The 27693-nt window shown below is 44.8% G+C and overlaps 1 protein-coding gene across 1 annotated transcript; it reads left to right on the forward strand.

Moving 5' to 3' along the window:
• Positions 1 to 1101: 1101 nt before the first annotated feature.
• Positions 1102 to 27421, forward strand: uhrf1bp1 (UHRF1 binding protein 1). Its single transcript, XM_031566590.2, has 21 exons — positions 1102 to 1324; positions 6071 to 6233; positions 8317 to 8355; positions 8516 to 8607; positions 9008 to 9197; positions 9642 to 9782; positions 10009 to 10179; positions 10642 to 10822; positions 11120 to 11212; positions 12959 to 13129; positions 13455 to 13624; positions 14636 to 14777; positions 15327 to 15520; positions 15844 to 17156; positions 18338 to 18519; positions 18747 to 18892; positions 19373 to 19523; positions 19805 to 20076; positions 20759 to 20867; positions 21887 to 21984; positions 23113 to 27421. The coding sequence occupies exons 1-21, from the start codon at positions 1281 to 1283 to the stop codon at positions 23221 to 23223; spliced, it is 4173 nt and encodes a 1390-aa protein (XP_031422450.1). The 5' UTR covers positions 1102 to 1280; the 3' UTR covers positions 23224 to 27421.
• The last annotated feature ends 272 nt before the right edge of the window (positions 27422 to 27693 follow it).

Here is a 27693-nt window from a genome sequence, read left to right on the forward strand (position 1 = left end):
GTAATGCAGTGTTTTCGGTTGACCGAATGTTTGTAGCCTTAACAAAGGTCACAAAATATGAGGGAAACAACAAGTAAGCTGTTTTTTTCGTTCTGCTTTAATATTTTTAACTGCCAGAAGGCTAGTGCATATCAGCAACAGTTAGTCTGTCAATTCACTCATCCAGTCATTCATTCAATATCCATCTTCTAGGATTCAGTCTTCTCCATCAGGCCTATGTGAATCATTAACAATATTGTTGTCACAGTTGGACTAGTATATATGCTATCAAATGTGTTAGGATACCTAAATCAAATTATATATGTGGGTATATTGGTGCTCTGGTGTATGATGTCCAAGGTTAGAGGTGAAGATAACTGGTAAATATGGATCTTGACTTAACCACATTCACAGTTTAATGTGACACTCATCGGCCTACACCTCCAAACAGTTGCTGTCTCTATCTCGAGTCGTTTTGCGTTAGAATACATAGTTAATGGACTATGTGGTCACTCTGGTGTGTAAGGAGTGACCTCTCTTAGCAGACCACAGACAACAGTCTACAGATGGCCCTAGAGAAGGGAATAACATGTCTTGGTTTATCCATCAAAATAATGAACATAGTGTAGATAGGTTGGTTGCAAAAACAACAGTCACATACAAAGTTACTAGCAATGTCAACAAATCCTCTGCAGATTACAGTAGTCAGATTAAATATTGTATTAGTGGGAATACATTTGTAATTTTCATTCTGATTGTCTCACCAAAGGTAAGACTCTTGTTGAATTTCTCACCCTTATGCTGTGCCTTTTTATACTGGAAAATACTCTTAACCTGGCACACTGATTTACGCCTCTTCGGCATCTCCTTCAGCATACAAAATTATTGAGAAATATTTCTGTAAAACTTGTCACGGCAGAAACTGACTAGGCCTAGAAAGTACAGTACAAGTAGAAGTCAGAAAAATATCACAACCGGTCTGATGATGCTCAACCTTTTTATACTAAAAACTAACTAGTCCTGTGGGTGTTTCCTTTTCCCCAAGCTGTACCTCGATAAAAGGTTCAGCAGGTGGCGCTATGATGCACTGTTGATAGCCAAAGCCCCCCTCAACCCCTCACATGTTTCTCGCAGTGTCTTATGGGATGTTGGAGGACCGAAGAGATGAAATGACCGGTGTGGAAGTGTCCGACGGAGGGAATACCGAAGATGCGAAATAGACAGAAATGTCAAAAACAGTAAACGTAGTTAAACGTTGAAAACGAACAAATCTTTCTGACCAGTGCATAACAGGAACGGAGATGGCGGGGATTATTAAAAAGCAAATCTTGAAACATTTGTCGAGGTGAGCCAACAGAGATTCCCGTTAACGTTACTGTCTTGTATGTTTTTGTGCTGATTTTACAGTGAGATTGATGAATGGATGTAACGTTCGGCCTGAATTGTTTTTGAACCTCACACTGCAATGGCAACCTGGTCAAAATATGAAAGATTCTTATGAAGACACGTTCAGTTACATAGTATGATGACGCCTTCATTTGTGTTTACTTGAAGGTTGTTTGCTAACCTAAACTGCCTGCCTAGCTTACTGTCTAGCTGCTCGTAGGACTCCGTGAGCCACCGAGCATCATTAAAAATCAAGTTGGTGGTGCACGAAAGCTGAACCTTACTAACTGTTGGTTGATAATTTCAAGCTACCCCTAAGTCTTTATCATCGGTCATATTTATTTTATCATCGAGGCAGGATATAGATTGGTATTGTTTTGTAATTGTTGTTTAATTATAATTGTTTGTAGTTATATATACGACATACATGCTTGCAGATAGACCGTTAGTTTGGAGGCCAACCTTAGCTGGCTAACAACGTTTTATTTTTAATTTCTCTATTGGAGCACATCTATTAGAAATGATCTGGTCACGATCCTTGTTATTTCATATCAGGTTCATATTAGTGGACAATAATTCAGATAAAGTGCAGTATTTATGACAACCAGGCCAAATTAGAAGCATAGATATTTTGTGGGCTTGCCTCAAGTTGGCTTCTGTTTCCTTTTCTCTTAATACATATGAAAGGAGACTAAATGACTAAAGCTATTTTTCCATAATATATCCAACACATTCTCAGAAGACGTGGCAGGGATGGTTGTATTTGTCCGTTATATTATTTTTTTTACCATGGTTTGCTAAAAAAAAATAGCTAGTTTGTTAGGATGGCACCTGATAAAATGGTCAAATAGTTTTTTGTTTTACATCATGTTACTTATCGGTTAATTTCTGAATCTAAAGCTGAATATTACAGAAATGACTGATGTTTTTCTTCCTGTCACATCACAGTTTTGACTGTGTCAAGATATATTGACATGATATTTTTTATAATCCAAATATCTTAAGATTAGATGTTATATTCCAGCTTTTCATTGACTTAACTAAAGAGAGGGAAACTAGTGAAGCATAGCATTATTTTAAGTAGGGAAGTAAAGCTCAGGTGGATGGCTCGCCTTCTGCACAGTAAGACCCTTGTTCTTATAGCGACCTGTCTTAAACTCAGTCATCTTCTCTTATTCAAATGTGTTGCCTAATGCAGTGCCTGTTGCCTCTGTCTAAGCACATGCTTGTTGTGGAGCCTGTTCCAAGTCGGATTGAAGTGCCTGCCAAGACTTGATTCAGCGCAATCGTCACAGGGCTGCTTTGAAGGCGTGCAGGAATCCAAATCGTGTCATGTGCCATCAATATGCTCTGGCTTCGGCCAGACAAGCCTGGTTGTACTGATCTGGCATGTTTTCACTGGTTCAGTGTCTGTCATTGCTCAATGTGTGCCTCTTTCAACCGTGATCAGTTGAGAAAGATGGCATAGGCGCTCCCGCCCTAAGATGATGATGATGATGGAGTTATTTTCTCTACCTATATGACATTAAATGAAACTGTGCCTGAGCTTGTACTACCTGACTTTTTTGTGAATATATTAAATTAGGCCCAGGTCAATTTAGAGCTACAGTACGTATCCTTTTAATGAAGAGGCCATGAGGGATTTGTTTTGTATTTGAAATGGAATGGAACGCAGACCTTTGTAAGCTGCTGTGTTTTTAATGTATTTGGGTGTAACAGAGTGGTAGGTTTCTGCCCTTGGAAGCCTGAGCAGAATGCTGTAATTCCTGCTCTGTAGCGTGTGTTGTTAGTGCTAGTCATCATTCTTTGCTGACTGTAGGGGGTTGTTGGATAGGCAGGGGGGAGGTGGTGAGCCCTTGCTGATTCACCCTGTCTCTGAGGCAGGCACTGTGTTTCACCAGCAGACCAGAGACTTTTGGGTTTCCCCCAAGTACACCCCCCTTTCACATTAAATGTGCATGATTAGTGCCCCTGTCAGAATGATGAGCGCCACTTGGCGAGGCAGGGGAACACGCCGGCCCTGTAGAGATGGCCTTCTCTTCAGAGGTTGGAGTCCAGTGTTAGGCTTACGGCGTGCCCCTTCGGTTTGGCAGGTACTTTTCCAGCAACCCTCACCCCACCTCATATAATCGCCGTCCCCGAAAAAATGGTTAGCTGTGGAGTGTGTATGAGTCATCCCTTGTGAATAGAATGGAAAAGCAAAGAAAGACAACCTTTTACAGCCTTGCATCAGATTATCTCGCTTTCTATTTGTCACAGCCTTCCCTTTCTTGCTCTGTTTATTTTCCTCCGTCTCTCTCTGCCTCCCTCTCTTTTCTTCTGCCTTACTCTCACTTGCTTTCTGTCCTCAGCTCTCCCTTTTAGTCTTTGTCACGCTCCCTCCCTCCATCTCTGTCTCTCCAGGCAGAACAACAGTCAAACCCCCGTGGGCTAGGCCAAGTGATTGGCTTCAGCTTGGGCTTCACTGCCTGCTCACTCTCTGTGGATAATTACTAGAAAAAGGAGAATCTGTTGTATTCTGGCTGCAATGTTCCACAGCCAGATAATGTTAATAGAACTCAGTTCTGAACTGAGAGAAGGGCTTGTAATGGCTTTGGTATAGTCTGCCGACGCATGCCGTGTCTTCCTGCTCTGCCAGTTCATTACCACGTCTTAACCAATTCACCCAACATTTTCGAGAGCTTAAGTGAAACACAGTTTGGCAAGCTAATGATGGACCTCTCTGATCAGACTATTATTATTATCAGGCTTCCTACTTAGTCTTTTTAATGTGGGCTATGGAAAGTGTTAATTAGTTTCCTTTTTACTGTTCAGATAGAAGTGTAAATGGTAGGCTGAGTGTTCCAACGGAATATTGATTTGTATCAGCAGCTGTGCCAGTGGCTAGTTTAAAACGTGGAAATAGAATTCTGGCTACAGCTGTACTGTGTTTGAATTTCAGTGAGCGATGCACACATCTTGAGCTGTTATCTTGTATGGTGTGGGATGGGCTGCCTATGGGTGGTGTTATACCTAAAAGGAGTTAGTTTGTTAAGAAGGTGTAGCCGATGCACCTGAGAGCAGTATTCGGTGCCAGCTGAGTGATGGCCTGCTTGTTTTACACCAGGACGCAACATGCAATTCTAAGCCAATTTGGGAGTGGTTATGTTCAGACTTTGTTACGTGGTAATAAATGTTAGATTTATGCATACATATATCAGAGAATACTTTTATTTTATTTCTGTCTAATTTCTGTCATAACTACTGAAAGTAATCTGTCCTTTATAAGGTGTCTGAGGAAACGGAGTAGAATCAGTTACCCCCCTTCCATAAATAGGCGAGCCTCACTGGCTGAGCTGAATGCATTATGGGGAATATGCAGTGAGATGCTTTTCTTTGATCTCTCTCTTCCTCTCCCTTCCCCTCTCCCTCTCTCCATCCTCACACAAGAGAGAACATCCCATTTAAAATGCATTCTACTCCGTCAGGAGACTCCGTCTCCAGATATTACCCGAGGATGCCATTTGATGCAGGCACACACACACACACACACACACACACACACACACACACACACTGCCTCCTTTTGAGCCTGCTCTATTTTTATTCCATTTGAACCTTTTTTCCTTGTTTCTGTTTCAAAAGAACATTCACAAAGACCTATTCAGGGATAGAGGAGAGTATGTAGCCAATTTGAAGAGGGCTGATTTTGTTGGTCATACAGGTCTCTGTGGTGTCTCGGGGAAGGCTTTATGAGAGGGTGGGGGAGGGGTAGGAGAATTACACTATGAGCAGCCTTAAGGCACTCACAGATGCACGCCTAATCTTATTACCCTACAGCTAGCCACTGACTGTCATTGTGATGGGTGGGTGTGCTGGGGCAGCCCAGGGGTCTTGTGTGTGTGTGTGTGTGTGAGACAAAGATAGAGAGGGTCTGGTGTTTCTGTGTAAGGGTCTGCACGTGTGAGGGTGTGCATGTGGCACATCCCCATCCTCTCATCCATGACCTCATTGCAGCCACATGTTTGCTTGACCATTGGACAAAGAAAGGAAGGGAGCTCTGACATGTGTCCCAGATGCCTGTGGCCCACTCATCCTTCCCTCCTAATAGTGTTGTGTTGTGGGCTATGGGTGTGTCCTTGAGGACTTGCTGTCAGCTGTTTTTGCCTCTTGTTAAGGACCTTTCACATAGTTACTGTGTTTGCTCAAGACTTGGACTCTAAAATTGAGATGTTGAGTTAAGTTACCTCTGGCCGATAAATAGACCCACAGGCTGAAATGAAATGTAATGTAATGTAATCTAGCCCTGTTGGATCATGCGTGGGCAACTATCAGTGTTCTTCTCAATTAGTTGATGAATCTCTTCTAGAGTGCCAAAATGTCATCACCAATTCAGCTTCAAAGCCATATGCTCAGCCTGTCAAAACGACACAGTTGCTTGGAAGTCAGTAAAGCTTAGCTGCATTCCATAATCACTCATTCGGAACATCTACATTCCACAGCTGCTTTATCAATGAGAACACGTCTCGCCCATGTTCTGAAAACAACACGTTGCCATAGTATTGTATTAATAACCCAGCCCTCGTTCCAGAAAACCAGCAATGGATGGCAACCCATTGTATCCGTTAAACAACATGGGGCAGATCCAACCCTCACATCAATGCCGCTACACTAACGCTTAGAGAGCAGACGTGCCTCAACTTGTTCACTTTATGCCTCCTCCCAGATTCACCAAGAACCTCTCCCCGGACAAGATCAACCTGAGCACGCTCAAGGGGGAAGGGCAGCTTTCCAACCTGGAGCTGGACGAGGAGGTTCTGCAGAACATGCTGGACCTGCCCACCTGGTTGGCCGTCACCCGTGTCTACTGCAACAAGGCCGCCATTCGGGTAGGGGAATGTTGTCACTCCAAGCACCAGAGCCAGGGGGTTCAGATACTGAGGAGTAAACTGTTGGTCTGTGAGACCCTTTGAATTAAAGCAAAAGGCTACTCTTTGACTTCTGGAGGATTCACACAGTGCTATTTCCTCATAATGTGTCTTTAGTTACTCAGGAGTCTGTTTGAACATTGAAGCACTCCCAGACTAATATCCTTTACTTGCACTTGGGGGGATCCTTGCTGCAGTCTTGTCATGCATTCTAAATGATGAGAACAGCCTCTTAAACCCTCAGTTTGACTCCAGGGGATGAGTTCCCTAAAATTGGACCCCTCTGCTTGCAGTGGTATGTAATTAGCCATCTGTGTAATAAATACTCTCTTCCATTTTATTGACGACAGACAGCCCCCTTTGACATGATGCATTTATAATATGCTTATGATGCCCAGGCTTTTTGACTCAGGTAAAGGTTTAGTGCTTTATTATTGTGTTTATTCGTATTATTTTGTTATTGTGTTTTTGAATGACATTTCCGCATTAGAACTTCATTGCACATTGTAAAATATGCTAGTCTACAGCACAAATCAAACAAAAAGGTGGCCAAACCACAGTGACTGATTTTTCAGAAAACATTTCTCTGAAACCATTCACCATCCTTAACAGCCTGCAGACCACGTTTAATTAATATTGGAAACAGGAACAATGAACAGCCTCTGACTCAACCCTCACTCTTACCATCAGAGCGCTAGCATCTCACATTTAATAAGTTGCCAATGGTCACATAGGCAAGCATCCAATTTCATAAAAACATGACACTGCTCGTAAAGTGTGTCAGGGCTGTCTGAGTTGAGTAGGTGCACAGATGCGCGCTGGGTAGGAGAGATGTTGCGTCACTGTGGGGACTGTCGCAGCCCAGCTCTCAGCAAGACGCAACCAGGGAATTTCTCAAAGCACGTTCTTTATTAACGCTTACATTTACAAACAAAGGTATTCAAACATAACAGAAAATGGGGTAAACCCTCCGGCTTGCACCCAGTGCAACCGGCACCTTCCCCTCTGTCTCTCTCTCTCTCGTCAGTCCTTCTTGCTGACTCTTTAAACTCTTTTGTTTGACTAGATTGGCACTGATCAGCCACTAGTCAAACAATCTGCAGGTGAGCTTCCAATTAGGGAAAGCCCGACCTGCCTAGTCCCCCCAGCACCTCCCCAGGGTCCTAAAGCTCCTAAAGTCTGCCCTGTATAGCCCTGGTAAGGGAATTCACCTACGTTTAGACCAAGTGGAACCCAAACGCAGCTTGGGGCACCACAGGACGTCTGACCACTGTCACCATCTGTGACAGTCACAGAGGAAAACCACACTTGCACCCACGTGCACAAACCACTGCTGCTGCCTGGAGATAAGTGTGGTTTTGTGATGGTGGATAGATAGAGGAGCACAGGACAGGATAAGAGGGCAGTCAGTGGAGCAGAGCCCTTTGGCTTTGAGATAGGAGATAAGACCAGTGCAGATATCACTGGTTATGCTTCATTAAAACACACACAGACACACACACACACACACACACACACACACACACACACAGAGACAGAAATTGGGAATGTGGTGGTGATGGTTATCAGTAGGACTGGAGGGCTTGGGCTTGTCTCATAACTTTCACAGATCATATTCCCTTTTAACTTTAATGCAGGAAGCTCTGTGATGGGGTTTATTTTGGTCATATTGTGAGGCCCCATTCACAACAGCCTGACTGAGACTGAGTAGAGGCTGAATCAATAAATGATTGGTCAGTGCAGAGAGAAGGGAAGCTTTGAGTTTCACTCTGGAGTCGTGGAAATAGTCATATGAAGGCCCCTAGCTTAACCGGTAGAGGACAGCGCTTGCAAATCAATGTTATTGGTTCAGTTCCTGAGGGAAACACTTGCTTATTGAATCAGGGTTGTCAGTATCCCATAAGCCTTTGTGGGATGTCTTGAGTGGAAGTGTATTATGTAAATTAGTTCTGGTGGTGAATATGGTTTGATAAACACTGTGGTACAGTATTTTGTTTGTTTCTTTCCAAAACATAGTATATCTTTCATCTTTTATCCCATCTAGATCCAATGGACCAAGCTGAAGACCAGCCCTATCTGCCTGGTAAGGAGACAGATTGCGTTCATTTGATCATTTTCATCTCAGGTGTGAAATGTCTGTTTTTCTCTCCATCAGTCCTTCTCTCGCATGTAAGGTTATAATACATTGTTCTACCTTTAGTAGATGTCCTTGTCTCACTGTGTCTCTCCTGTAACCATCACAGTTCCTGGATAAGGTGGAGGTGGAAATGCGGACCTGTGAGGAGCCACGCGCCCCCAATGGGCCATCCCCCATAGCCATTACCGCAGGTCAAAGGTCAGAGGCATTCCTCGATTTGTTCCTCTTTTCTCAAATTTCTTATTCAAATGCAGAAAAAGTGATATTTGAATGTCAGAACTGTTTATAACCTGTATAAGCATTTTTAAGCAGTTTCTACAACAGCTGGTCCACTGTGTTCTCTCCTGTTTATTAGCATACGTCAGTATATTACCATCTACCTCTCATAGCATAGCCAACAATGCAGTTTAGAGACATGGATTCAGCAGCCAAATTCCTAGGTTCCTCTGGTAAGGGTGCATTCAGTGATGTTTGCAGTGAATACTACTCAGGTTAAGTCATCATGTAAATCCTTTCAACAGGCTGTAACCCTGCCTATACAGTTTGCTTCTGTTTCTGTGTTTGCTTATATACTCTTGGTTGTCTTCCCCCCCGACAGTGAGTACGGCTTTGCTGAGAAGGTGGTGGAGGGCATGTCGGTCGTCATCAACTCCATCACCATCAAGGTCCAGGCTCAGGCTTTCCACGCGTCCTTTGAACTGTGGCAGCTGCAGGGCAACAGCCTGAACCCCAAGTGGCAGCGCAGCGACCTCCGCTACACGCGCATCACAGACCCCAAGAGAGGAGAGGTAACGTCAGGGAGGGCTGGCTGCGTTTCTGCTTTTGCTGTCGTCAGGGTTGGTCGCAGCTGCACAGCTGGGGGGGCGCGCACAGATCTTCCGGTTCTCTCTCTCTCTCTTTTTTTTTTTATAAACCCACCTCCCAAAGCTAACATTAGATTCCCTAATCAGGTGAGTCTGGATGCAGGTTTTTCCATCTGCACTTGTTGGTAGGCGGTAATCTGGTTATCTGGAAAAGTGCCTAAATCAAAGATACACACCGGTTCCCCCTCTACCTCCCCCTCCCACTGTTTATGTTTTCAATTAAAGTCCCTCAGAAGATGCAGTGTTACTCAAGGCAGGAAGCATGGATTAGTTCACAACCTTTTACTGGCCTGTTATTGGCAGGAAACATCTGTGTGTTTGCATCTGTATACTGTACATTAAGCATATGTCCACTTCTCTGTCCCACAGGTCCTGACATTTAAGGAAATCAACTGGCAGAGTCTGCGGATTGAGGCAGATGCCATTGAGAGCGAGGATCAGGACCTGGGCAGCACACCCTTACGTCTTATCACTAATCAGGGACGAATCCGCATTGCACTCAAGCGAAGGGTAACCATCCCACCTGTCTCTTCATAATACACTAGAGATGTACATACCAGGCGGTTTAAAATGGTTTAAATAAAGCACTTTGAGCATTTACTACTTACTGAAGCTTTGCTGAAAAGTTAGCCTTAATAAATGACACTGATTAGCTGGTTTCTGATGTATTAAGGCAACACCAGTGAACAGCAATCCTCAACTAGTCTGTGTAATGCCTGTATCACCCCCACCCCAGGTGAAGGACTGCCATGTTCTGGCCTCCAAGCTGCTCTTCATCCTGGACGACCTGCTGTGGGTGCTGACCGACTCCCAGCTCAAGGCCATCATCCACTACGCCAAGTCCCTGACCGAGGCCATGGAGAAGTCTGCTCAGCAGCGGAAGAGTATGGCCGCCGACTCGCTGCAGGTAACGGGATCCTTCTCCCACTCCCACTACCTGTCTCCCCTGCCTTGTGCTGGAGGAGTGAGACTGATCGAGGACGCTTCATGCTGAATACTACAGAATCCTATTAAGAATGATCATTAGTACCTTGTCCTACTTAATTATGTTGTGCATTAAATATAATGAGTAAAAATCAATTCAGCTATTCCATGAGGCTTTCTTGTGTGAATCTACCCGCATCAGTAAAATGTCAGGCTCTTGACAGAATATTTTGAATGTTCTGTGGATCAGCGTACTCTAGGTGTTGGTCATACAGCATTTCCATTCTGTTATGTTGTTCAGTTGGTTTATTGTGGGATATATTCTTGCTTCACATACTGTACTGTACAGAAACAGATTCTACCATACTTGCTGTATGGGGCCATCACAGACTCTAATCTAATCAGATATAATATGATCTAATAAAGGACTCTGGTTCTCCTCTAGACTGCCCCTCCATCTCCAGGCATTCAAACTTGGTGGACCGACCCCCCTCCCGCTCCCTCCGGCACCCCCAGCACGCTGGGCCAGTACTTTGATCTCCACGATGTGAAGGAGTCCTCCTACCACACGTTTATCTCCCGCCTGGACCTCCATATCTGCAATGACAGCTCCTCGGTGGACTCAGGTGTGCTGCACTCTCCTCTTTTCCCTGTCCTGTATCACATGGTTATATATAGTTAAATATGCAAGCACTTGCAATGGTGGATTGTAAACATTGTAAAAACATATGACATTATGGGTTATTGTGAAAGTGATTGTTCAGAGATTTTTTATTTTTTTTTATTTGGTTATTTTATGAGTAAGAAAAAGTTTTAAACCTTTTGTAATACTGTGAGCGCATTACAGTTCATTTCTGAGGTGGTTGGTTTGGATGACGTGATATGTATGTGGTGACCTTTGACCTTTTGATCTCCGCCCTCAGATTCCGATGAACCTCCACCCAAAGGCTCTCAGGGAGCCATGCAGCTCACCTTCCGCAAGCTGGGCCTGGACTACTACCCCTACCACCGGCCAGGTGACCAACACTGTTCCCTCTGAAGCTCCATCCATAGTATCTCCAGTGACCTGGTCAAGGGTTCAGGAGCCAAGCAAACAAGCACAAACACAAACACAGACAAATATACGCCCTCACTGAGAGATGGATTTGGAGAAACGCGTCTCGTAGTTGACTGAATGTAATTTAAACCCAAGTGATTGCTTCATCGTTAAATCTAAATGCGCTTAAAGCTCGGGTAGGCAATTCTGGAGAAACCAGGAAGAGTAAGAAACCTGCATGAACCCACACTGCCTGACTACTTCTGAGTCCATGAGAGAGCGCTGGAGAAGAGTGCAGAGAATCGTCACCATCGCTAACGTATCTAGCTACTTCATGTCTCATTCTCACAACTATAAAAACATAATATATAAGATACATCACCACGTTTGTAAAACGTCCTATTCAAAGACTTAAAATGAAATGCCCTCAAACGACACTTGCTCACAACTACAATGCAGACACCTGCGAACATACACACAGATAGATTACATACAACGTACGCGTACACATAGCTACAGTCTACTAGCGTTGGCGTTGGGATAATACATATGCTTCATAAGTAGCTAGCTACGTTGGCTACATAATCAAATCAAACCATACAAAATACAGAAATTATGGCGTCGCTTTTCAGGCCCTTCAGCTATGTCAGTTGTCGCCATCCTTACCTCCTGGGAATGGGCTGGGTTGAAGAGCTAGTATATAGCTTGTTATGCTAACTGCCACACTATCAACTCCACACCATCAAAATCCTTGGCCTAAAAAGCTTGGCTTCTGAACCCTTTCGTCCTTATATCCTCTGCTGCCCATGGACCTCTGTGGTTTACCCTTGGGCATGGTCTAACTCTTTCTTTTTAGCTTGCTTTTCTTCATTGGTCTTCTACTTGTCTTTGTCATATAAGTTGTTGGCTAAGGAGAGATTGGGCAGCTTTTTCATTGCTGGTGGTTGTTTATCCCCCATTGCGTTTGTTCCTGAAGTCGTTCACTGAAGATATTGAGCTTGATAGAGTGAGAGCGTGTAGGGGGGCTGCCCGCAGCATGTGCACAAGCAGTGATTGACAGTCCGCCGGACTCCTTCTAGCTCTGATTGGTTGTTTTTATTCAGACTCGGATTCGATTGGATTCTTGCAAATGGCTTTAGGAGCACAGGGTGGAGCCAGAGGAGCCCTATTTTTTTTCCCACAGATTATCTGTATCATGGACTCCTGTCAGGACATAGTGACAAAGTTGTTTTTCTACAGGTTACTACTGCAGCTTTAAATGGGATATAGCTATATCTCTGTGTTCTTAGAATGGGTAGCCATTGATAGAGGCCTTTTCTTTCCCATTTGAGTTGTAGTGGAAAGCTTTGGTGAAAGTCTGTACTGTACTCTCTCACGGAGATTCCGTGCAATGTTCTCTCAGGAGTTATCCGCGACTGTCACTTGAGATGTCTTCATAACGCTTGAGCTTAATGCTTATGTAATATCTCCTGTGCCTGAGCAGAGACTGGCTTGGAAAGGCACAGAATCCTTTTATATTCCATATAATTTTCACGTCAAGTATTACCCTCTTACCATAGAATAGCTTGAAAGCATAGAGTGTGAGATTGAACCGAACATCTTACTGACTGACTGAACTGACTGCTCCACTAGCAGAGATTGTAACAGCTGCTGTAGAGTCTATGTTAGTATAATTAGCAGATCTGACAGTATGAGTTAACCGATTGAATTGAATTGCTTCTGGTAGGTGATGGCTGTCGGCACTGGGAGCGTCACTGCAGCGCCATGGAGGCCAGGGCCCAGTGGGCGGCCAAGCTGCTGCAGGAGTTCCAGAGCCGCATGGAGGCCTCGGGCATCCCCGGACCCCACTCCCAGCCCTCGGCACCTGCCAGGGAATCCCCCGCCAAGAAAGCCCAGGGTAAGACGAGAAACACGCCACGTGGGCAGAGGAAGTGAGAGTTGTGTGTTTTTTTTTAATATTTACTCTCAGCGACATCAAAGGGTATCTAGGATTTCCCTGGGTGCTTATTTTAACCACAGATAAGAATCGGTTTCCTTCCTCAGTCTAATCTCGGAAAGAAATATCAGTGATGAGACTGTCCATTGGGTGTATATATATATATATCACAGTGTTGAAATACTTAGTCAGTTTTTTAAAAGTGTGTGTGTGCTGTGGATGCTTTAGTGGAGTTTGATTTCTGGGTCGGTGTGAGTCATTAAACGATCCCTCTCACGGAAACCAGATGGAGAGTCGGTCCCTAAACCCAGCCCCCCCGACCGAGAGCAGGCCTCACGTCGGAGCTCCACTGCCCCCGGGGCCCCTGCGGCCCCCGCCCCCCCTCCAGGGACTCCCTTGAAGAGGCTGCGCTCCAGCTGCGTGGTGGTCCGAGTGGACGACCTCGACATCCATCAGGTTAGAGGCTGGCCGCATAATCCTCATGACGGAGTTTACGATCATCTCTCTCTGCTGTGTGTCATCTGTGGCCAGGCACATTTGGTGACACTTCGCTTGAACAAACATTAAAAACTGTAATAATAGTCACTAATAATTGTCATACGAAACTGGTTTATCACAGTTGTTATGACAAAATGTGCCATCTGCCATGACAAGTTAATGACATGCTTATGACAGTTTTATGCTATAGGAATCAAGCCAAGTGTTACCACAAATAACTATATTTACTTGATATAAGTCCAATCCCCCAAATCCAATTTGACATCCATAAACTTAACGAAACGTTCATTGACCTAGACCACACCATTACCCCACATCCTCAAGGGTTTATATTTATATTTCAGGCTTTGGCTGGAAACTCTTTCCCAAAATGAAGTTGGCCAAGGAAAATATGCCACGAAAGAGTCGCACACTTAAAATACTCCTTTAAGTAATTAAATGAGCCATAACTGAATGAACCCACTCTTTTGGCAGTACCAGTCTTTTGTTAAGGAGTCACATGATTTGAAGTGGATTGTTTGACATTTTTACTTGGAGGAAGTGGTGCACTTTTTCTGAAAGTAGTTCACCAGTGAAAACAAAGAAAACGTTGATTTTGTTTCAGTCATTGAACCCTTAAAACCCACTGGCACATGATGGACGGATGGAGTGAGTAAGATCTAAAACGAAAGAGGAACTGAATCAGTCCCCAGGTCACACGGCTATATGCTTGAATTGGCGCAGCCACAGTAAAAAGAAAAAAAGCTATCGCCTAAAATTAGCTTTCAGCAGTTTCTCTTTTCTTTCACCATTTCCTCTTGGCCACAGATGTGGCATATGCTCACTGTGGGATTTACGTTTTTTCCCCCTGAACCGACGCCCTGAGAAGAGGGTGTGTGGGGTTGATTGATAGCCCTGTTGTACTGGCGGTGAGCCCTCTAGCGCTCTACACGCGTTAAATGATCGACCGCGCCTCTGTTCCTTTCTCAGGTGTCTACGGGCGGCCGCCACAGCAAGAAGACTCAGTCCCTCCTCTCATGCAACCGCAAGGCTCTCCACCTGCCCGACAACGTACCGGCCATCCACCTGCAGTTCACCGAGTACTACCTCCCCAACAACCCTGATCTGCCCAGTATGCTGCTTTATATACCCTTCTATACACCCTTTCACTTTGACTCCAACTTATTGATGTTGATCAGCTGTCCTTGAATGTTACAACTTAAACCAACCATACGCACTGTAGAACGGACTTGACAGTAGTAAAGTAATGAATGATGGTAAACAACAAACAAACAGAGAGAGACTATCTCGGTCTCAATAAATTATCCTAATATCTGATTTAGATGTGACTTTCTGCACATTGTTTGGATAGATCCTCACATTCTGCACTGCTAAGAAACTCTCCTTGCAGTCTTATGTTTTTAAATGATTTCTTAGTCCCCACTGATGGACCTGAATTTTCACCCCAGTATGAACTGACATTTTAATAGCACCTTTTTAAAACGTGACTATAGGAAAAACTATTTTAAATATGCATGACCGATCATCTCCTTTAGATCTCCCACTTAAGTCATTAGTCATTCCACAGCTGACTGCACCCCAGTCCAACTCGACCCTACCCAAACCAGTTCATCACAGCCCTCTCCATTTGTGTCTCTGTGTCTCTCGCCTGGGGGGACAGTTCCCTACTCCAACCTGTACGCCCAGCTGAACGGCCTGCAGCTGTGCGTGGACCCGGCCAGCGTGCTGTGGGTGAACACATTTTCCCGGGGCCTGCTGCGCACCCTGGACCAGGTGAAGGCCTTCTACCACCTCCAGGACAGCAGCAAGAGCGACGAGCACGTGGACCTCCGCATGGACGCCGCGCAGCTCAAGGTGATCACAGCTTTCCTTGAAATCCACCGTCGAAATTTGAAAAGTGTGTATATATTATATATATTATATTATGTTAACTACACTATAAAGTATATATTTGCAGTATTTTACCTCAAGGATTCAGTTATATATTTACTGCTCTTTGCTACATGTCCTTCCTGTGAAATGAAACATGGCCCTGATTTACTGTAATTTGCTTATGTGATAGCAGGTGTAATCTGTTGGTCATTAATTAATTAATACAAATGTTAATATTAATGAAATATAAAAATATTTGTTGCTGAATAGTATACACGTGAATCACTGTATTGTCTTGTTATCAGCTCATTATCCCTCTAGAATCCTCCATCCTGGACCACCCAGACCGACCCCAGTCCCTCAGCATCTCCGTCCCCCAGATGGTCCTTAGCAACACGCGGCACGCTCCTCACGGTTCCCGTGCTGACCTTGGCAGCACCTATGGCTGCTTCTCGTCCCGCCCTTTCTTCCAGCGGGTGACGCCGTCCAACTTTCCTTGCGACCGAGGCAGCTTCCACCCACTGCCGCCCGCCTTCCTCCTGCTCTCCCAGGAGCAGGAGCCCTGCCCCCTGCTGGACAGGAGGCCCCCCCGTGCCCAGGACATCTGGTCCCTCAGCCTCTCGAGGGTGGCGCTCAACTTTGAGGGGGCCCGGCGCGGCCCCAAGGGGAAAGCCCTGCCCTTCGTGGAGCCGTTCGCCATGGCCGTGTGGATGTGCCGGCCGACTGCCTTCAGGAACGGCGCCCGCCTCTCCCCCACGACCGAACCAGCTCCCGCCGATCACAGCAATCACCTCAGCCAGACCTCCAGCCAGCAGAATGGACTCCAGGAGGACGCGCCCAACTCCGTGCCCAGCGAGGAAGCCCAGGAGCGGGCTGGAGCTGACCCTCCGTCAGCCTCCATCCACATCCTGGCTCAGTCGGTGACGCCGATGAAGGTGTGGCTCAACCACTTCCAGTATGTGGCCCTGCTGCGCATGAAGGACACTCTGGCGCAGTTGGGTGGTGAACTGAGCCGGGGGGACTTTGGGGAGGGCCGGCAGAAAGCTAGCCGGCCGGCCAAGGAGGAGCAGCGGACGGCCCACAGTGTCTGTGTGGCCTTCCTGGTGGACGCCCTGGAGCTGGGCCTGCTGCTGCCGCCGTCGGCCAGACAGTCCGAGGAGGAAGCCCGCTCCCCGGAGGAGACCGATAGCCCCAGCATGAGCGACTCTGACGTGTCGCCCACCCACCGCAGCTCGGACCCGGGACCGCTGGAGGACAGCGGGATCGGGGGCAACGGCAACGCGGCCCTGGCGGGTGGTGTGGACCAGGACGAGGAACAGGAGGGGTCTGTGGAGGAGGCGTGCGAGGCGCTGGAGGAAGGCACTGCCGCCGCAGAAGCCCCCGCGCTCTCACCGCCGCCGTCCCCTGGGAACGCCGTTATCCTGCCGAGAGACGCCTCCGCCTTCAGCCTGGAGGGGGAGCTCTCCAGCGCCCTCACCGCCACCAAGGACGTCACCAAAGACGCCTTCAGCGCCTCGCTGGACCTGACCAAAGGGGCCTTCTCCATCACGAAGGACGCCTTCAGTATGCTGGGCCGAAGCTCGGGCATGACCAAGATGCTCTTCGCCTCACCAGCCAAGTACAACCCCTCTCACTCCTCCTCTGTTCACCCAACTCATGGCTAAATGCATGACAGATGTTTCAGGCTGTTTATTTTAGCTTTACGCAATGGAAGTGGCACATGTGGGACATACACACAGATAGGATTAGGTTCAACTAGCTCTAGAAGGCCAAGGCTGCAGAGGGAAGCATCACTCCCTCATACCCTAGTGTGATCTATGGGCTTTTCCCCTATTCAGAAAGGTTCTCATTGGTAGAGATCTGTCTGAGTACATGTCAAAATGGCAAGTAAACAAACATAATGTAAAAATATGAATTTCAAGAAAGCTGATGTAATTACAGCTGTTTAAATATTTGTGTGTGTTTGTCACTTTTAAATACAGTACGCTTCGCACGGTTTAAGCATAATCACAGTGCCCTGTACAGTACCTGGATTACAGTTGACCCAGTTTTGAAACTATTTGGAAGGTCCGCACTGAAAGGGCTAGAGGAATTAGCGCCAATTAGCGCTGGTCCCATTGGAGTGTGCATGAAGTGTGAGTTGCAAGTGGAGGGAGAGCGCATATCCCGTGGGCTCGAGTCAGCTCTCCCTCTAAACCTGCTGGCTCAACCCTGAGCTGTGTGCTGTGATCTGAGCGGCACGCCAGCCGTGTTTATGGAGTGAGTGGGCCACAGGCTTCCTGTTAAGCTAGATAACAATGTTACAATGAAGGTTGTGTTCGGCTCCACACCAGAATTTCCACAGTATTAAGTTATCAACACAGCAAAACGCTGTGTATCCCTAATAATGTTTCACAGCTCAAAACATTCCCTAGATGTCTGGGCCGCAGAGATCTCATTAAACTAGATTACACCAGTGTATTAAGGTAAAGCTATTAACTGCTTGCTTCAATTTGACAACAGAAATGTAATCAGACATGGAACAATGCTGTGTGTTAATAAATTAATGCAGTCCTATGTGTTTATATTACCAGTATAATATATATTGGATTGGATTAGATTCAATTCATTGTCATTGCACAGAGTACAGGTACAGAGCATACTTGGGGGTTAGAGTAATATAGAATATAGAAATCATTTACTTATCTAATTTATCTATATTTATTACCAGTATGATATTTATACTCTGAGGACCAACATCATGAATGAAATTCCCTTCCTTGTCTTCTAGTGACTGAATTGTTTTGTTGTTTTCCGTAGGGATCCGTCCCCTCGGCCTGAGGACTCCAGTCCATCCCTGCTGGGGAGTCTCCGGCTGCAGACGATGAAGCAGTCTCCCTCACAGGCCTCCTTCGACAGCGCCATACTGGACGGGAGCCTGCCCGACGACAGGCTGTCAGTGTGCAGTGACTCCAGTGAAAACTTTGTCAACCTCATGGACGGTACGCCTGTGTGAGCGGTGTGACGGTGGCAGGTGCCCAGAGCGGGTTAAAGTTGTCTTTTGGGTGTTTATCGGTGGAATCTGTGGAAACTGGGGAAACACAGAGGCTGACTGAGAGTTTTGACCTGGGTGAATGGTACTGGTCAGGCACATGTTTGGCGTCGTCATGGACACAGATTCACTGGCTCCAGCCTGACCTCGTCCTGATGTGTTTGGTGTCTTTTTTAGAGACCGGTCTGGAGTCCATGCGGCCTGAGAGCATTGCGGGCGTGCTGGCCAGTCGAGGCAGCCCTGCGGCAGGCACAGAGGCCGGCTCCTCGGCCGACCAGAGCAGCTCTCTGTCTCAGAGCATAGAGGACATCAGTGAGGACATGGTGAGTCCCCACACACACCCGTCTGGCCGACAGACCACAGTGTCACACAGGTCTCGGGTCATAGCAGCACTACTGAAAGCCAGTTGCAGCAGAACACCTCTTTAAAAAAACAGTCAAATGCGCATAGGAACTTTACTTTTTACTTTTAATGTGCCAAAAAAGTGAAATTGTGCCACTTATACTCTAGTGCAGATTATGCCCTTGTTTTCCGACTGTACGGCTGACATACATTCTTTGAATACTTTAGAGGTGCTTCACACGCATAGGCACACATAGACTATTGAACTCTTAAGCCACCTAATGCACACAGCAGAGGTGGGTACAACAACAACTACTTAAAATACAAATATTCTACTCTAAGTGAGTGAGAGAGAGAGAGAGAGAGTGTGTGTGTGTGTGTGTGTGTGTGTGTGTGTGTGTGCTGGAACCCTGTCTGTGCAGTGCGCCACTAATGAGTCCCTGTGCTCTGGTTGGTTCCAGGCCTCAGTGCTGCTGCTGTGCCTGAGCGGGGTGGGCAGCGTGTCGGAGCTGAAGGGGGAGGACGTGGTGGTAGCTCTGGTGGCTCAGGAGATGACGCCCAAGACGCTGGGCAACCAGAGGATCTCTGAGCTCCTGGCAGGACTGACTCAGGGTGAGCGAATGAGAAGAATGCCCTCAGTCCTATGAATAGCATACAAAATGTCAATTTTATTTTTCCTTATTAGTCTCAGTTCAGTTCGGTTTTATTTATTTATATTGCACCAATAATAATGAACATTTTCTGAAGGCCCTGTACAGAACCCAAGACTTAATAAATATGTGTATATCTAGCGTATATCTAGTGGTTATTTCTTATTTCTTATTACTGTGAAGGTGTTTACATCCTCCACAGACTTTTTCTCCTAAGCCTTTTTTTCCTCCCCTCTCCCCCAGGTGGTGTGTCGTCTCCCAGAAGGCCCCTCTCCCCTGCCCACAGTTCCTCCTCCCCTCCAGTGGTGGCGCTGCGAATGGAGATGGGGCCTGCTGCCGCCCGCCACAGCCCCCTGTCGGAGAGCGTGGGCTTCCTGGAGCTGCAGGTGCAGGGCTGCCGGGCCGAGCTGCTGGCCTCCTCGCTCGGGGGCCTGGGGCCCTTCCTGGAGGACGAGCTGGCCACCGACGTGCAGCCCATGAGGATCAGGCTCCGAGATACCGTCTTCACGCTCAAGGTATGGCCAACAGAGAGGGATGCCAGTGGTGGTTCTGTTTCATAGGACTGTATTCAGTTAATTTCTGTGCTATTAAAAGATGGAAATCATGTGCCATCACATTAACAGTGTGTGGATGATAGTCCAGACCACAGAGTGGATATGATTCGTTATTGTCTATTACAAATGTACAAATACAATAACTGTGAGAACTAATAACAGAGGAAGGTCATTTGTCAGTGTCATTTGTCTGGCTCAGAATAGTCCAACAATTCTCTACAATAATCCAACAATTTCCAACAAGTATCTAAGACTATCATCTATCATGCATCATATTGTCCCCTTCCTAAAATAATTAAAATTTTCAAAAATAATTTTTTGACGAAAATTACTTTTTTGCCTAAATCATCTCCTCATGATGCTGGCCACCTCTGGTAAAATCGCCTACATCCTCAGTTGAACAGATCATGTGATTATACCCCTGTCATATATTCCATTTTTGGTTGTTTTTTGTGTTTTCTTGAAAAAATGACTTAGATCACATATCGTCACCTTCCTAAAATAATTGCCTGTCACAAACAGGGAAACGGCACACATAAGCATCTTTTCAGAAGTGTAACAAAAATTGGTGTTGGCATACAATCCTTGTCTCCATCCCTTCATCTTCCTCACCATTCTTTTCTCCGTCCCCCTCTCCTCTCAGGACAACGGGCCACTGGTCTACCCCACCGCCCCCCAGTCTGTGCCCGTGGTCTTCAGTCTGGACGGAGTGGTTCTGGAGCGCTCCGACGACGGGGCCTTCAGCCTGAGATGTGAGTGGGGAGACGTGTCCAGAACACGAGGAAAGACACCAGGCGCCTCGTGTACAAACCTTGCGTATGCACAAAAAAACCTTGCGTACGCCATCTTTGACACTCACGGTCGGATGTATCTAGAGTGAAATGAACGAGAGAGTGTGCGTTTCTCCACGCCAACTGGAGAATGTCTGGCGTACGCACATTTCTAAAGGTTTTAGTCACTTAGAGAGGCTCTGCGGAAATGTGACTGACTAATATTGTAGCAAGGTTGCATGAATCCACTCATGATTCATTTATTCTACGGTGACAGAGGTGCAGTTTTCTGCATTAATAGCCACGATTTTCTTTTGGCATCAATGCCAGATGACAAATTGCCAAATAAAATGTATTTTCTTACCTTTACATCGGATTAGAGCATTTCCACCTTGCTTTCACTGAAATTTGCTTTTTGGTTGATTTGCTGCCTGCTTTTGCCATTTTGTTTCATCTGAACACGGCTGTAGCCTAGGCCTATTTATATTCATCCGCATATTAAAATGAGTGTAATTGAGGGAGAGAGGGTGGAGTGTGGTGCTTGTGCATATGTGCTCAATTTTTCATTGTTTGGAACGTACAAAGAAAAGCTTTCATACTTCTGAACATTATGCAGCGTTCCAGCTTGGTGTGTACTCAAGGATGTGTACATGAGGCCCCAGATCTAGAGAAACATCCAGAACATGATTTACTGTACAGGATTGGATGTTATAGACTCATAGACTGTATTGGATATGTTATGGACTGTTGATTTGAATGCTGAATGAAGACCAATTATTTGTTATGACAATACTTCTCAGAAATTCAACCTAGCCTGCATAATGTAAGGCATTTGTATTCATGACCAATATAGGGAAAACAATATGTCTCAATCAAGAATGCCATTGATTTCTGTGTGACTTTGGAAATTGTGTTGCAGTACATCATAAATCTGCAGCTGTCCTCTCTACTAGCTCCTCTCCAAAGTACTTGGCATGATTTGTATATCTGCTCTTTCCCAGCGGGCGATGAGCAGATCAAGAAGGAGTGTGCAGTGACCACAGCGGCATGTTGGAAAAATGGAGAAAGAGGCTGCAGTGGGGCCACAGACGACAGCAAGGTACCCCATCCTTATCAGAGCTGTCCACAGACAGCCCACAGCGCAAGGGGCACGCACACACACGCGCGCACGCACACACATACTCCAAGTGTTTCCAAGTATCTGAGTGCCGATAGCTCTCTGTTGAGTGACAGACACGCCACACTTCACAGCTGTCTGTCTGGAGAGCAAGGCTTATTCACCATGACGGTGTGGTTCTCCTGATTCGCTCTGGACGCATGTGGGGGGGAGCCAGACTGAAGCTGTCACAGGCTCCTCTAGAAAATGATTTAGACCAAACTAATTGACCCGTCATGGCTTATTTGACCACTGAAGCGATGGAGATAGAGATATCGCTTTACATTGACTGGTGCGGTTAGGCTTTCCCACACAGTTGGATGTGTATCTTCACACCACACAAATATGGCTGCTTACGTAGGCAGACACACAAATACAGGTTGAGTTGTCCAACCCCCCTCTCTTTTAATGGCTACTGATGAGGTTAACAAGGAACTGAGTGAGCTTAACAATATGGCAGAATCAAAATGCAAACAGCCTCATTTCCATCTTCAACTTGCTGAAGGGTTTCTGCTTGCTACTAACGCAACGGGAGAGGGCCTTTCTGTTAAAGATGTGATGATAATCCCTTACCAGTGGGTGTTGTAGTTAAGAATGGAATAGGTTGCACCTCCACCTGGTCATATTGTCTCTCTTAGTAACTTAATTACATCAATGAACAACTGAACTCCGGCCAGCACTGGTGTAACCTTCCTCTTTCGACACACAACTGCTCCTCAACCTGTTTGTAACACTAGAGATGCATCTACAAATCTGATGTGTGCTCTCTCTCCCTCTCTCTCTCTCCCTCTCTGGTTTAAATTCAAAGTTAGTGGGTCATATGGGAATGTCTGGTACAGTGTTGCTAGAGCAAAATAAAATATTGCAGTCTCAGAGCAATAAAGATTCATATTTGCAACAGGCTGTTAGATGTCCCCTTGGTATATTGACATTTTAATTGCAATAGATCTCATTAACCTATCAGATATAGATATGTAAATATTACTCTCATATAATATATGTACTATATTATACTGTTTTGTATGCTTTCTATATTACACTGTGTAAACATTTTGTTTTGTGCTGATGCAGGCTGTTGAGTCACAGCTCTCCGAGGCCCAGTCTGCCCTCTCTCAAGCTCTGCTGGAAAGAGAGCGCCTCCTGCAGGAAGTCCGGAAGTATGATCCCATGTTCACACTGTGATCTCCCACATAGACCAGACCAGCAGGGGGCGACAAGGAACAACTGAAGTCATGGAGAACCAACTGAAGTGCCACAGAACAAACTCTTTCTCAGAGGTCTTGGGGGGGGGGGGGGGATTACCTTAAAAATATGTATACTTTGTCAACAAATAGAGGTTAGGGGGCAGACTGTGGTCTGCAATTCTAGTAAGGTCCAATTTTTTGTTCTTTGTGAAAGGATCTGGGGGCTCTTTGTAAGGTGTGAAGAGTGGGTTAACATCTAGCCATTTTTCGCCTGAGCCTTGATGACTTTTTGTTGGGGAAAGATGTCTTCTTACGTTACATATGTGGTGTACAGACAGTTTCTCTTCATTTCTCAGTCATGGTGGAAACCCCATTGCACATGCACTGTTTCACTGCCTAAGAACTCCATAGTATTTTATTTATGTTTTCTTCCCTTTTCTTTTGTTGTGTGTGTGTCTGTGTGTGTAATCCTCACTGTTCGGCAGGCCGTTAATTCTACTACTATTACAACATTGGCCCGGTGTGGGTCAGCTAACATCTGCCCAAGGCTTGGAAGTCATGTAGTTCGTATATGAACTTGTAAATTCTTTTTAGCCATATAATTTCTTAGCATCCGTATGTTAGTTGTATATGTTATTATTGGCTGCTATTTAGACGCATCAATGCAGTTCTGTGTAGGACCACTATGGTATTAAGGAGCTAAGGAGTTAAAAAAAACTAACAAGCACTTTGAAGCACACCTCTGTCCTGTTTAGAAAAGCAGGTACAGCACATTGCTGTTGTTAATTTGCAGTGTTATCTGTAGATTGAGGACACTCTTTTCAGCTTTCAGTATTCTAAAATACCGGGTCAACCAATTTAATGTCACTCAAGTCGCTGCAAAATGTCCTTGAAAAGAGGCTGTTACGCTAAGGCACACGGGGATGAATGTGTGTGTGTGAGAATGACGAACACGGGTAACTAATGAAGACTTGCCTTGTTAGTTTCAAAACCTAGTAATTTCGTTCTTTTTCCACCGATGAAATAGTGTGTTTGGGAAAGGTCATGTTAGCGTCAATGGAGACCTCAGCCCCCCCCCCCCCCTCTTGTTTCAGAGCATTTCATATTCATTTATAGTTGTGTCAGATGTAGCAAAAAGGCATATTTATCAAAATGATCTTACCAGCTGCTGGCTGTTTTAGATTGTCTATTTTCTCTGTGTGCATCTTTGCACACGAAATGCCGAGCACATGGAAAAATTATCGTCTGTAAAGTATGAGCGCCATATTGGATACAACAAAAGCACTCTAAACATACTTAATGCCAAATATTTGTAGCCTTTTTTTCCAATTTCCGAAAATTCCATTTGTTTACAATGTGTGGCATCATGTTGCGTATGAAATATTTTAACAAAACTAAAAAATGTCTAATGTAGATAGCTGAGGCAGGTGATGCAAAATGAGTCAGTACTTTTTTGGGTTGATTTTTGCACAAGAGGTCTCTCTCTCTCATTTGCTCTGTCATCGAGAAACATAGGTTATATATGCATGATATGCTTTGTTGTTTTTATTAGAATCTGTTTTTTAAATATGAATTTGAGAACTGGGGATTTCCTGTGAGGGAAATACCGCCTCCTTATACAGCTGTCAGCAAGTCCTTAAACACTAAGGTCAGCAAGGGTTCCGCACAGCCTCAGCGTTGTGAAGGCATTAATATGGTTCAATGTAAAGAAGAAGAGCACACCATACATGACTAAGGCTCATTCACAGGTGGATTGTGGGTAACCACAGATCAAGGAGGCTTTATGCGTACATAGGTTACAGGTTTGATGTCAAATTTACACTTTGACCAGGTGAGCTCTACTTATACACTTATACAAGCCCCTTGCCTGCTTACCCACAATTCACCTCTTTGTAGATCCATTTTCATTGTGCACATGACTTTACATTGACCCGTACCAGTGCCTTTAAACCCACCCAGGGCAAGACCCTGGCCTCTGAGGAGGAGGTATGATGTGGCATCAGTGCACAGTTAGCACTGAAGTACTGTAGCCCTCCAGCATCATGTCTGACTACTTTCGTCAGAAAACTGTAGGTACTGTATAAAGAGCAATATGAAACAAGGTATATATATACATCACTCAAATGTATATGAAAAAAAAAAAAAAACATAACAAAACAAAGAACTCCTGGTGCCGAAACGGTCAATGCATGCTAAGATCTGTTATTTTTTTCCTGGTTTGGTGTCAGTGAGATGACCGTGATTTCTAGATTGTTGTTTAAACACTAGCTCAAAGGTAACAGTATTTTTCTCCGGTTATTTGTGCTCATTGGTTTAGGCACATCAGATGGCTCTAGCATGCTATTTACATCCACTTTTTACATTTGTGCTGATATCTTTTCATGACATAAGTTGGGATTTGAACAGGAAATGATGATGATGATTGGAAATGGCTGTTGCCATTCCTACTCTAATGAAGAGAGCTTCTTTGATTCTTTTCTGCATGATTCATGTTTCAGTGCTGCAGATGCGATTGCTGTCAAGGTCACAAAGGATGTGTGATGAAGCAGAGATTTGTTGTCTCTTATTACAGCCATTTAGTTGAGTTCTCTCAAGTGGGTGCTCTGAGACAGCAGGTACAATGTTGTCAGCTTTGTCAGTATTTTCTGGAGTCATTTGCCCTTGATTTTACTGCCTCAGCGGCACTGGTAATTACATAGACACCCTCTTCCAGTCGGGTAGAAGGGCGTGTATAAACAGAAGTCCTTTGTGGTTTTTAAACATCTTTTAGGAAGGTTTGTTGTTGGTGAAGGGGTTTTAGAGATGTTGTTTTGGCTATGTGTGCTTGGTACTATTCAGTGGGCTGGGAAATGATTGTAAAACTAGAAATGTCCTTTCAAAGCTGCAGGGATGTGTGAGGCTCCTCTGTTAGAGGGTGCAGAATGCATTGGGTCAGTTTTGGACGTAGACTAGGCATACCCCTCAGAATGAACCTCTGTGTTCCAGATACTACTACTTGGACTAGACTTTTTCCAGTCCAGAGTCTGTTTGAAAGTGTGTATTTAGTAGTACAACACAGTAACACAGGATAGCTACAGATCTGACCGTGTCCATTTTCTGTTGTGTCTATTTCTTTGTGAATATATAATTTGCCTACAGAATATTTGCTTCTAAAATGCCATTCCAAAAAAATTTCATTTTGTGGCCTTGGTTGTCCGCATGCCTGGTGTGGAGCATTGATTATTTTCCCCATGATAACCCATCTCCTCCTCCGTATTTAGGCAAGAGTGGGCTCTATACTCTTGGCCTCACTGGCCAGATGTTTTGGAAAACCATAATTATCCTCAGTAGTAGTATAGTAGTAAGTAGAGAAATCCGCAGTTCAGTAAGCCTTTAAGCATGCATACTGGAAATGATGGCACAGAGTAACATTTTATCTTCTTGCAGGTGCATCCAGTTCTCATGGAGTTTTTTTCCACAACACCATTTAGAGTCTGCAAATGACAGCCATGCTTCATTTTACTGTCCTATAGCCAAAAATTACCCTTAACTCAGTTGTGCCTCAATTATCTTATGTTAGGGGTATTCTTTGTTCCACACCAAAATATTTCCCAAATCATTATACTTCCATTTCTATGATTCTCTCGTATTACAATAATGATGGTGTTAAACGTATGGGTTTCAGTTCTATTGACACCCATTATTATAACTGGAAAGAATGTTGTGTGTGTTTCTCGAATGGAATCATTTTTTGTCTACTTTTTTTTTTTTTCCATACTGTGTACTCAAATGAACACATGTGTTAGGAAAGTTTTTGAAAAATGTAGAGCATATCAGTTGTTGACTACATAGTTAAAGATGGTCTTAATCCTTTAGGGTGGAGATTACTCATTCATTTGACTCCACCTTCTCACGTGTTCACTTAGCTAGGGTACTTCCTTTTAAAACTGCACTACTCGGGGTTTGGAACTTGAAGTCCCTATGTCTTTCTTCATCATTAAAATTGCATGCAGGTGAGCCACGTTAATGGTACTTTACCCCCTTGAGTGTTCTGTGTGTGTGTAACTCACCAATGATCTCTAGGTTTGAAGATTTTGTACCATCATCACACCTTATACTGTATGGCAGGTTGGTTCTGTGAACCATCGCTTTGTGTGAAAGATATTACAAAGCTAAATTAATAAAGAACAGGTTTAATTACCTATCCTCACACAAAACTGTTTGTCCAATGATCACCTATTTAAAGTGTAACTGCACCCTTAAATGTGTTTTTTAAGCTATTAACTAAATTATATGATTGTACTGTGATGAAGCAATGCTTGTTTTGATGTTAAAAAAAAATTGCATTTTTGTAAATAACAATCCATTAGTCTACTCCTGAACCTTGCAAAGTCAATTGCTAATGTATAATCAACTGTTTCAGACATTGGTTTGGGACTTATCTACATCATGAAATGGGCGGCCACCTCGCACAGCCGATCGCCTGTAA

This window comes from Clupea harengus, chromosome 4 (genome assembly GCF_900700415.2).
Source record: "Clupea harengus chromosome 4, Ch_v2.0.2, whole genome shotgun sequence".
In the NCBI taxonomy this organism is placed as follows: domain Eukaryota; kingdom Metazoa; phylum Chordata; class Actinopteri; order Clupeiformes; family Clupeidae; genus Clupea; species Clupea harengus.

Excerpts from the sequence above, each read along its gene's own strand:
- uhrf1bp1 (XM_031566590.2), top strand. The coding sequence starts at position 1,281 with ATGGCGGGGATTATTAAAAAGCAAATCTTGAAACATTTGTCGAG. Across the intron at positions 13,625-14,635 it reads ACGACCTCGACATCCATCAG|GTGTCTACGGGCGGCCGCCA; the intron begins GTTAGAGGCTGG and ends TTCCTTTCTCAG. Across the intron at positions 18,520-18,746 it reads CTTTGTCAACCTCATGGACG|AGACCGGTCTGGAGTCCATG; the intron begins GTACGCCTGTGT and ends TGTCTTTTTTAG.